The sequence below is a fragment of the Euprymna scolopes genome, chromosome 40, assembly GCF_053919585.1.
Source record: "Euprymna scolopes isolate OS-2025 chromosome 40, ASM5391958v1, whole genome shotgun sequence".
NCBI classification, from domain to species: Eukaryota; Metazoa; Mollusca; class Cephalopoda; order Sepiida; family Sepiolidae; genus Euprymna; species Euprymna scolopes.
Window position 1 is genome coordinate 34,218,642 of NC_136521.1, and position 12,500 is coordinate 34,231,141.

At 32.6% G+C, this 12,500-nt stretch overlaps 1 protein-coding gene across 2 annotated transcripts in view; it reads left to right on the forward strand.

Moving 5' to 3' along the window:
- LOC145265480 (uncharacterized) overlaps positions 1-9,446 on the forward strand; it is a 676,373-nt gene extending 666,927 nt beyond the window's left edge. Inside the window, exons 12-13 of one of the 2 annotated variants that reach the window (XM_080121353.1) lie at positions 2,650-3,192; positions 8,346-9,446. In XM_080121353.1, the coding sequence (XP_079977479.1) occupies positions 2,650-3,192; positions 8,346-9,184 (1,382 nt within the window). In that variant the 3' untranslated portion in view covers positions 9,185-9,446. The remainder of the gene's footprint in view (positions 1-2,649; positions 3,193-8,345) is intronic. The other variant, XM_080121354.1, reaches the window with a different exon arrangement.
- The last annotated feature ends 3,054 nt before the right edge of the window (positions 9,447-12,500 follow it).

Sequence of the window (12,500 nt, forward strand, 5' to 3'; positions counted from 1 at the left end):
TATATTTATACTAGCAGATGTACCCGGCGTTGCCCGGTATTAAACCTAACGTTAAATTCCTTTAAAAAAAAGGAAGTAGAAAACTGAAAGGAACTGAGACATGTGCAATGTGAGTATTATGGGTTTTTTCTAAACAGTTCACTTCTTGTAAGTAAAAAAAAAACTCGAACTGCAATCGAAATCAAAACCTAAGGCAGTACGATAACCATTAGGCCAGCTTGCCAGGATCTTTATGAAGTGCTTGCAAACATATTTATTCTTAATATAGGCAAGTTGACATGTGAATGATTCACGTATGCGCAGTCGTAAAACAGTTGGCAAACATAAAAATTCGATGACCCTACCAAGTACCAATTTTTCAATTTTGACTCCTTAGCAGCCTTTTTTCCTAATGAAAATCGGTTGAAAAGTTTCCACATGCCTGAATAGCCTATATACCAAATTTCAAGTCCGTAGACTTGTTGAGTGTATAGGTTGAGAGTTGTCCTTAGACACACACACATTCTCACTTTTATTAGTGGCCTGACAACTGAAGCAGCAAAACTGGCAAATGTAGAGGAGACAACCGAAGCAACAAAACCGACAAATGTAGAGAAGACAACCGAAGCAGCAAAACCGAAGCTGCCTTCCAGGATACTATATATACAAATGTAGGCAAATTTGAGCATATTTTAATGGTTTGAAAATATAGTTTTTTTTTTACCAATTGTCACAAACTTTTAACTGTAGAATAGTATTACAATCTTCAAAAACTCTGCAAATTTTCATGTAGTTTCGTCCCATAGAACCAAAGATATGAGTATTTCATTATTTAATTTGGCTACGAGTATAGATATATCCACATAGAGATATACCATCTTTTTTGGCAACGTTTTAAGTTCGAAATAAAGGCTCGTTGGAAACCTAATGACCTGAATTGTGTAGTGGGATATGTGACGTTTGCCCTTAAGGTTGCACATTATTGTTTCAAAAAGTGGGAGGTCACTTTTATATATTAATTTAACATGAAATGAGCACCCACTTTATAGCCACCTTTTTGGGGAGAGTCATATTTTTAAGGGGTTGTGTCTTTTTGTGGATTGGTAGACCAACACACAACCTACCTTAAAAAAATTGTATTCTATAGGGTTGTGCTGAAAACGAATATCACATTTAAATTTTCCGCAAATAAGTACTTTTTCGGGTATTAAGTAAAAATATGCGCGCTTCGGCGTACAGCAATAGCCACCACTTATAAACATACTTACATTGCTTAATACTCGGTTTGTAGAAATTTTAAATGCGATATTCGTTTTTAGCACACCTGAAAATCTATTGAAAACAAGTTTTTGAAGATGAGTTTTGTGTTGGTCTACCAGGCCAAAATCACCAAATAAACACCACCCCTTTAAAAATAACAGATGCCCCCTCCCCCACAAAAGGTGGCTATAAAGTGGATGTTCATTTTACATAAAATTAATATAGAAAAGTGATCCTCTATTTTTAAAACTATAATTTCTTAGAAACAACTCGTTTCCTGGTATTTTAACTTATTAATATTTTCATTTTCAGCATTCTCGAGAAGCTATAATAGCTATAATAAATCATTTTTAAGTATTTTTTGTGGGTGGAAATATACTGCACCTTTACCAATATCTCAATCATGGTAATTTGTTTTCATAGTTTTGCATATGAAGCACAAAATATCTAATATTTCTCCAAAACCTCTGATCTTGATGGAAGTGGAGATTAAAACTTGTTACTACGGTTTCAAATGATCTGAAATAAAAGCAAAGGGAGACTTGATTCCAAATATTTCTCATACGTTATATTTCCCTTCTTTGGTTTTCATACATAAAGTAAATTTCACAGTGTATACGGATTATTTGATACTGAAAATATTCATAATCGTACCCTATTTTCAAAAGAGGGGAGATATAACATATGATAAATATTTGGAATCAAGTCTCCCCTTGCTTTTATTTCAGATCATTTGAAACCATAGCAGAAAGTTTTAGTTTCCTCTCCATCAAGGCCAGAGGTTTTGGGGACATTTATATATATATATATATATATATATATATATATATATATATATATATATATATATATACATTTATGTACATATGCATATATATATATATATATACATGATAATTGCAACGTCTCGTCAGACGAGTGCCACTCCCTCAGACACTTAAAGTCCATGAGCCCAAAAATGACTTCCATCGGCACAGGACCATTTTTATAGACAAATCCCTGAAGGAGTATCTATACACATATGATGTTACAGAGTCTTAGGTTTTTACGACAGCTAAGTCTCTCTCTCGGTTTAAAATGTTGAGATCCAACAACAAGCAAGAGCAAGATAGCCAGCAAAAGTTAAACTGCAGACCAGCTTAATGCGGGTACTGGTCTCCCGCTTTATGTTTTTTTTTTTTTAATCAGAGATTTGCTTCTCCTAGAAAGGTTGCCTTCACCAAAGCTTACGGGAGCCCTCTCCGCCCGAAATATATATATATATATATATATATATATATATATATATATATATATATATATATATATATATATATATACATACATACATACATACATACATTATGTTAACTAACTTGTAGTTTATTTACACTTTTCTCTTTTTTTACATATAAGATATTTCTTTTACAGGTAAATGCCGCTTTTCCCTGTACGATGTTGGATATGAAGGCTACAAATATCTCGACTGGACCTATGCCGAGCTTCGCGAGAAAGGAGAAGTCGAACAGTGGTGCGCTGGACCTCTGGACAGCAGCGACAACTACAGACTGCGTTACAGAAAACGCTGGAGCAACAACTTGATTGTCATGCACACACCATTAAGAGCATGCCGAGTGAAGTTAGACAAGTTCTGCCGAGAAAGCATCCCCCCGTGTCGTTACACAAACCGTAACAGCAAGCGATGGGCCAAAAACAACAATAATACTGATTGCTTTCACGACTCGTTGTTGAGCGGTGACGTCCCTACTGGAATCCCGAATCAAGAAGGAGGTCAGACGTTTCTCTGTCAGCGGTTCTCACCCAACACTGTATACGGTAAAATGTTCGACACAAAGCAATCACACTATCTCACGCTTTACGATACAACAAGACGGGCACCTGTTTATTCGGCCAGCAAACTCACGATTATTGAGAACAACGGGTGGCCAAGAACACCTTTCATGGTCGACAGAAGTAAGTAAAATGTTATTTCTCCCTGTATAAATAATAGATTTTCACATTCCAATCACGTTTATACACAGTGTTTACAAAATCGATGGAATAACTTTAGGATTATCTTCTTTTTTTTTTTTTTTCTTTTTTTTTGTTTTTTCGCATTCATCCCTAACAAGGCATATGACCATTTGGACGTAAGGGGCTACTATTTTGGACCATGCCTAGGAAAGATTAACAAGATGCTGGTTTACGTTACATTTAAACTTTTGCATATCAGTACAGTCAAGGAAGCTGGTAGCAGGAAGTGAATTCCAAAGTCTAACTGTTCGAGAGAAGAAACTATTAGAGTAAAAAGCTTTCTGGCATTTAGGGACCTCAACACTGAAGGGGTGTAATTTTGTTGCTAAGCGGGTTTGTCGGGGATATGTACTTCGAGGGGGCACAAGTGCAATGAGTTCATCAGAGCATATTCCATTAAAATATTTGTAAAACAGGCAACATTGCGACCATTGGACAAAGTGGGATCTATTAGATTGAAGACTCTGTTTTTGGACCCTACCCAAGAGAGAGGGACTAGTGGTAGATGTAGTAGCCTAGATGTGGCAACAATACTCCATGCACGGGCGAATAGTGGCTTTGAAGAGGTACAGGATACTCTCAGATTCTATTTATATATAAAAGTTATTTTGTCCGTGCGTGTTTGTGTGTGCACGTGTGTGTGTGTGTGTGTGTGTGTGTGTGTGTGTGTGTAAGAGAGAAAGAGTGTGAGTGAGAAAGAGTGTGAGTGAGAGAGTGAGAGATTAAAAGAAGTTCCCTATGAACTTGAAAAATAGCGATTTTTTTTTAATTCTACACCAATGTACTTTATATCTGTATATTTTGGCAGCAAGTCATTATCGAAGCACGTCTGATTGAACACGGCAGAGTCGTTCTTTTTTCCGATTTTTCTGGATATCTTTTCTAATCACTGAACGTCTTTTTATTTCAGCTGGCATATTGTATAAAATGGCGCCAAAAAGTTCTTGTTCAACCATATTCTACTCAAGCGCTTTCTATTCTATAAAATAAAATTGCGATCAAAAATAAACATAAACAGTATTTAATAACTAACAAAAAACTAAATAAATAAACTAAAAGAAAATCGAAATTAAAAATAAACATAATTCGCCCCTAACCATCCTGCACCCACCTTTACAAATAATAATAATAATAATAATAATAATAATAACCATAAATACACCAAGCCTCATAGGAAAAGAAAAAGAAAACGATAACAACAACAACTATTCCTGATGATAACTGGACGCACCGATAGAAAGCGCTTGAGTAGAATTTGGCTGAACAAGAACTTTGGGGCGCCATTTTATACAACATACCAGCTGAAATATAAAAGACCGTTGACGATTAGAAAAGATATCCAGAAAAATCGGGAAAAAGAATATCTCAGTCGCGTTCAATCAGACGTGCTTGGATAAATGTACTTTACGTGTCTGGGAGCGTTCTTAGATATGTTGTGTATCAGAATGCCCCTAATAAATATCAAAAATCGATAATCAAGCAATCTGATTAAAGTATGAACAGTCCTATTTTTACCAAAGTTAACACCCTTATCCAACTGAATATCACAGGTGTGGTACATTTGTTGATCCTCATTTAATCCCAGGCAACGTCGTTTCTCCTGCTGGTCTTCTATGTGTGTGTACATATGTAGAAATAACAATGCAGCATCATACACATTATGTTTCTGAATCTTTTAGATGAGGATCGATTATTCGTATTATTTAGATTCTACGGACTGCTGCTTTCATCTTGAGTGCGATTTTCGCAACGTTCGGTCGATGTAACCCCGACCTTCTTTCTTGTCGAACTCTGTTGAAACGTTGTGAAAATAACACTCAAGAAGGTAACAGTCGAATCCGAAGCATTAAAATATAAATCACACACATTGTGCATTAATATCGCTCCTAAAATTACTACTGCAAGGACACGCGGCGCAACGGATATAGGTGCTATCTTACGAAAGATACAGGGCTGCCGAAAGTAACCCTAAAGTAAACTTTGCGTTTCCTTTCAGTAGCTTTGTAACTCTCGCTTCTCTTATTTTGTTCTTTAGTCCTCATATTCCATGAGCGATATTTTTGACATTCGTTTTTAAACCTAATACATGCAAAATAATAAATAAAAAAAATTGTGCTTTTTTTTTTCTTTTTATGGTCAGTTTTTAATATTAGGATAAACCTGGATATGCGCCAGAATCATTTCTGTGTGCAATAAATCAATAACCAACGATAAGCGTTAGATGGATTCTTACTCAGAACACAGCAATTTTTCCCCTTTGTCAGCAATATCACTCATGAATATCAAGGCAAAAAGGACAAAATAAGGAACTTGAGAAGTACGAGGCTGCGGAAAGTAAACCCAACATCCACTTTCTATTCTCCAATACAGGGTGGCCACAAAGTCACGCCCCAATGTTAATATTTATTTTTTATTAATATAATTTTTTAATTTTATAATTTTTTAATTGGTTTATGCAAGACGGTGCCCTCGCCGCATTACGCAACGATTGTGCGTGACTGGCTCCACGAGAATTCCGAAAATTGGATCGGTCATAGAGGTACGGTAGAGTGGTCGCCCAGGTCTCCTGACCTAAACCCCATGGACTTTTATTTCTGAGGTCACATTAAGCAAATTGTTTATTCAACGAAGATTCGTGATTTGGATCATCTGGAGACTCGTATTATTGATGCTCGTCTTCAAATTGATGGTGATGCTGATTTACTGAATCGTGTCTACAGGAACTTTGAATTTCGTATTGGCTCGTGCATAGCTGCAAACGGCGAACATATCGAGCAATTGTAATCCTTGTAAAGAACTTTGAATTTGAATAAATGTCACTACTATAACTTTTTTAATTTTTTAACTTTTTTAATTAACATTGGTGCGTGACTTTGTTGCCACCTGTATATATATATATATATATATATATATATATATATATATATATATATATATATATATATATATATAAAGTTAAAGGTATTCAAGAGGGAAAAATTCATGAATTAAAACGAGGTTATGAAGAGTGCTCAATAACAAATATCAAAATATAATATTTTATTTATATAGACGAATATTACATAGTTGCTACACTGAACATGCTAATGTTTCGGACAATTGATTGGCAAGAACCAATAGTCCTCGTCAGGCGACGTAATAAAGCTTATGTGCCAATGAAAATTTTGAGAACAAGATGCCTTCATTGGCACATAAGCTTTATTACGTCGCCTGACGAGGACTTTTGGTTCTTGCTAATCAATTGTCCGAAACATTAGCATGTTCAGTGTAGCAACTATGTAATGTTTGTCTATATAAATAAAAATATTATATATATATATATATATATATATATATATATATATATATATATATATATATATATATATATATATATATATATATATATATATATCGTTTCTATATATTTTTCGGGTTTGTATTACAATCTACAGAGGTACGAAAAGTTAAAAAAAAAACAAAAACAAATATATAACAAATTAATGTTACCAAAGGCAAGATTAGTTACTTTTCTACCTAACTGAATAGGTTTTTAGTGTTTTTATTATTATTTTTTTTACAAGTAATATTGAACGCTACAGAAGAACAAGAAAAAAATGATCGTGGTGTCATAGAAGTCTTAATAATCACTTCAAAATAAGAAATAAAACAAAATGGTGGAAGAAATCCACCCAATAACTGTTAACGTGACGTTTATTGAGTGGGTGTCTGTCGCCATTTTGTTTTATTTCTTCTTTTGAAGTGATTATTGAGGCTTCATAGACGTACAGAAACATCGCGGTCATTTTTCTTGTTCTCCGGTATTACTTGTTGTTTCGAACCTAATAAACATTTTACATTAAATAAAAACACTAAACTTGGTCAGTTAGCTAGAAAAGTAAATTATTTTGCCTTTGATAACATTTAGTTGTTATATATTTGTTTTTTGTTTTTTGACAACTTCTCGTGCCTCTGTGGACTGTAATAAAAACGCGTTTTTTTCGCATTTTTTAAAACATTATTTCGTCAGGTAAATTTAAAGTTTTAGAAAACCAAATAATGTTTAAAATATTTTATTAACTTATGAAAATCATTTTTCTGATATTTTCATAATACAACTTTTTCAAAGAAGTCTGTTCGTTGTATATTTTTTCTTTTCTTTATTTCGCTGGTGGTATTAACCTCGACGGAGTTAGCCCCTCGTGGAAAGAGAAAAGGAATACGCTCGGTGTTATTAACGGTTGTAGACAGTCGAGAATTAATGTGTCTGCTTGCGTGGTCGCGCGTATTTTAAATAGGAGTTTGGGCACATCTATGAAAACATTATTTGATAAGGTTAATTTGAAGTTTTAGAAAACCAAATGATTGTTCTGTTATTGAATGTAAAGATATATATATATATATATATATATATATATATATATATATATATATATATATATATATATATATATATATATACCCCTGACAATTCTTTTGTCGATATTCTCAAAATCAACACAGAGGCGAATTTATCAACATATAAGTTTTATTTACAATTAAACTTCTTGTTTATCGACAAAGAAAGAAAGGCGTTTAATGTAGGTGTTGGTTGGTACGTGGCTTGACGACTGAGAGATGTCAAGATGTCAATCACGCTCGCCAGTGTATCTGCTGTCTTCTCTTTCTGTTGTTTATTTTTCTCTTACATAATCATAAATCGATATTCCTGGAATTGTAAACATCAAAATATCACATGGAAATGTAAATATTAATATATTACATTCCTCTTTTCTATATTGCATTGTGCAATTTATAACTTCTGACCTTGGGATGTAAATAGGTCTTTGTTTTCGTTGTAATTACAATTCCGGTCATTTTTATGGGACACGAGAATGTAAATCAAAATTCATCTAGAATGTGCGCGTGTGTAAACCTATGTTTTCATATATGCGTTGCCACGTCTCCATATTCAACATAATGTTTAAAAAATGTTTTTTTTTAATATTGAATAACAAAAATCATTTTTGTTTTGTTTGTTTTGTTTTTGTTTTTGTTTTTGTGAAACTTTCGATGCTATACACCTTTTTCAAAGAAACCTGTTGATTGTATATATTTTTTTCATTATTTTGCAGACTTGATCGACAAGCAAACACAGTCTTCCTGGTTCTACATGATCAAAAATAAAAGGAAAGGACTAGCCGCAGTGTCTGAGTTGGAGAAGGAAATACGTTACGACCAGTGTGCGGTCGGCAAATACCAAGCCACGCCTAGCGACTACGAATACACCAACTACCGCATCGGTCAACTACTGCCATTCCATCTCGTCGGTCATCGGGTTGACGACCACATAGCTTCTTTCGCCATGACTAACGTCGTTCCCATGCATAGAGACTTCTATGTCGAATGGAAGAGAGTCACTCAGATCATTTACAAGTACGCCCTAGAAGTCTGCCGGGTACCCCGACTCCATGAGGTCTACGAATATGATGCCGCTGCTAGAAGAGCCGGTCAGATGACAAGCACCACTGCATTCACTTCGACAGCTGCGCCGTCCTTGTCAGCTACCACTCCTGAAGCCTCTTCAACTGCACCCCCCTCGTCTGACACTACGACTGAGTCCTCTTCTTTAGATGAGGACCGCAAATATGGTCAGCTATATCTCGTCGCCGGTGCTGTGCCCACGATGGGCAAGGAGAAAACGGTGGGCAACGGTGTTAACGTCCCACATCTTATTTGGATGGCCGGCTGTTGTATACGGGGCAAAGAAACCAAAGGTTTCGCCGTGTATGGTCAAAATACAGCCCAGAGTACCATGGGCGCAACTTCTTTGCCTCAGTTAGAAATTCTTCTATCTCAAGAGTACACAAAACACACCGAAAGGTCACACCCATTCAAAATTAAGATTTTCCCTGGATTGCAAGGACGTTGCAGCAGTGCCCAGAATGACGATTCATTGAATCTAGCACTCTGATTGGCTAATAGCAATTCTGTAGCTATTTTTCTCGCTTTCTGATTGGCTAATAATTATTTTTCCCTATAGCCATCTTCTCGCTTTCTGATTGGCTAAGATTTATTTTTTGTAGCCATCTTATCGCTTCCTGATTGGCTTATAATTATTTTTCTATGGCCATCTTCTCGCCTCCTCATTGGATTTTTTTTTCTGTGGCCATATCTTGCTTTATGATTGGTTTATGGTTTTTGTAATCATTTTCTGACGATTTAATTGGCTAAAATTATTTCTTTATTTTCTAATAAGCTAATTAATAATTATTTATCTGTAGCAATTCTCACTTATTGATTGGTTTATAATTATTTTTCTAGAGATTTTTGGGTTTATTATTAAACAATAATTATTTGCTACAATTTTGGATCTATTTGGTTAATTTTCTATGACCAATTTTCTTTCTGATTGGTTCATAATTATTTCATGAAGAGATTCTTGCTTTCTAATTGCTTAATAATTATTTTCAGAGATTATTGACTTCTGATTGACTAATAATTATTTTATATGGGAATTCTTGATTTCTGAGTGGCTAATAATAACTATTTCATAAAGAAATTGGCTCATAATTGTGTTATATATATTTATTGGTTCCTGGTTTATTTAATACTTATTTCATATAAAAATCATTAATTTCTGATAGGCCAATGCTTATTTTATATGTAGATTATTGTTTTTTATTGAGTAATTATTATTTCAAACAGACATTCTTGATTTTGATTAATTAATATAGAAATTGGCTCATAATTATGTTATATACATTTATTAATTTTAAATAGACATTCTTGATTTTTATTAGCTAATAACTATTTTATATTATGCTAATATTTTTATAGAACATATGGTTTTCAATTTTTTTTTTTCGGACAATATTTCATTCTGATTGGTTAAGAATTATTTTATGTAGAAATTCTTGATTTCTGATTAGCTTATGAGTTTATTTTCTGTTTTCATTTTTATGCTTTTTTTCTGTGACTATTTTTTTCTCGCTTGATGATTGGCTAACAATATTTTTTCAGTTGCAAATTTCTTCGATCAGCTGACTTATTTTATTAATTTTTTTTCTTTCGCTGGCTGATTGCTTAATAATGTTCGGATCATTTTTGCATTTATTTATCTAATTGGCTTTAAACCGTTTTTAGGCGATATTTTCCTCAATTTTCATTGGCTAAAAAATTTTTAATGGATATTTTTTATATAATCCTGTTCGTTTATATGTGATTCTATTCTCGGAGCTTTACTGATTTTAATCTCAGTGTTTTAATTTATATATATATATATATATATATATATATATATATATATATATATATATATATATATATATTTACAAATATATATATATATATATATATATATATATATATATATATATTTACAAATATATATATATATATATATATATATATATATATTTGTAAATTTGTAAATTAAAGTTTTCTTTAAGTATCTTTAATTTTTAAAGGATAATATTTAAATTTTAAACATATTTTAATTTAAAATATAATTGCGTGATTATTTGAATATAGTGCAGTATTGTTTCAACGCAACAACAACAACAACAACAACAACAACAATAATAATAATAATAATAATAATAATAATAACAACAACAACAATAATAATAATAATAATAATAATAATAATAATAATAATAATAATAATATCCAGAATTTAATCTAATAAAAAATAACAAAAAGATCTTTATGATGTACATATCCGTCACAGAACGAAGATGTCATATTCCAAAAATAACGTACATTAATCAAATACTTGTTTATATAGAAAATATTTTTTTGCGATTTTAGCGAGTAATAGTATATCGCAGCCATTACTAGGCTGATTTTTAAATTTCGATAGTTCGAATTGAGTTGTCTTCCTTTATTTATTACATATGGCAGATCAAAACATACCGTTCTCCCTTGCCTATAAAATTTGATTTTCTCAATTTAAAAAAAAATTACTTGATCAATTTACGTGATCTTTGAAGTATTATATTTTCCCTCCATGATGGGTAGGTACGTCATAAAGATTTTCTTATACTTTTTTTTTTAATTAGGTTGAATTCTGGACACGCACCAATAATGATAAACAAATCGATCAGTGGCTGCAGGAGTTAAACATCAGAAAGTTGCCCGCCTTAGGTATCTGGATAATAACAAGCTGAGAAATGTAACACACAGATATCAAAACAACAAAAACAGCAGCTACTACAATAAGAATAACAATAACAACAAAATTACTAATAATAATAATAATAATAATAATAATAATAATAATAATAATAATAATAATAACAATAACAACAACTTGTATGACCTGTGGAAATTTCAGGGAATGAGAAATATATTTAATCAACAAATATGTTTTGAGATATATGAGTTAAACGATATTGCAAAACAAGGCTACATCAAAGGGATGTCACTCTCATATTCTTGTGCAAGGTTGCCAGATTGGCATTTTTAAAGCTTAATTTCACGAATTTGGCCTCGGATTTGAAGCAGTTTGGCCCTTTTTTTGAAACATAACGTACGGACTAATCAAGGAAGGAAGGAACAAGCAGAATAATAATAATAATAATAATAATAATAATAATAATAATAATAATAATAATAATAATAATAATAATAATGGTTCTTTTCAGTGAGTAATCTCTGATGATGGTCTATGTGAGAACACCTAGTGGGTACAAATAATAATTGCCATCCAAATTCGAGTGGAGACCAATGGTCGTTGCCAACGAGAAATTAATGGTAATCGGCAGTTGTGATAACGCAAAAGCATTTGCAATTGTTATCGACAGAGGCGGAAGGCACTGGAAATATGGAAAGATTCGTTGTCACTCAGAATCTAGGAAACATCACCAGTTATCGTCAATGAGCAATCATTGATGATGGGCTACATGAGAACCCCAAGTGAGTTGTTAATAATAATAATAATAATAATAATAATAATAATAATAATAATAATAATAATAATAAAGGCTTATCAATCGATATAATTATGTCACCAGGTAGAAATATGTCTGTCAAATAATTTGAAAAAAAAAAACTGGGCACCTACAGAGACTGGGAGATGCAGGTTTCAAGAATTATGTATCACCTAAAAATTCGGAGAGCTTTAATCATCAAAGTTATTAGGGGAAAATGTGCTACAACAAACATCTAGGAACGATACGAAGAAAATGCTTACTGTATGGAAACCTATTAAACAATTAATCCTAGAATTGAATTCTCAGAAAAAAGTTCTCGTTGTGAATACATTAAAGGGTAGTCATCAGGTCGTC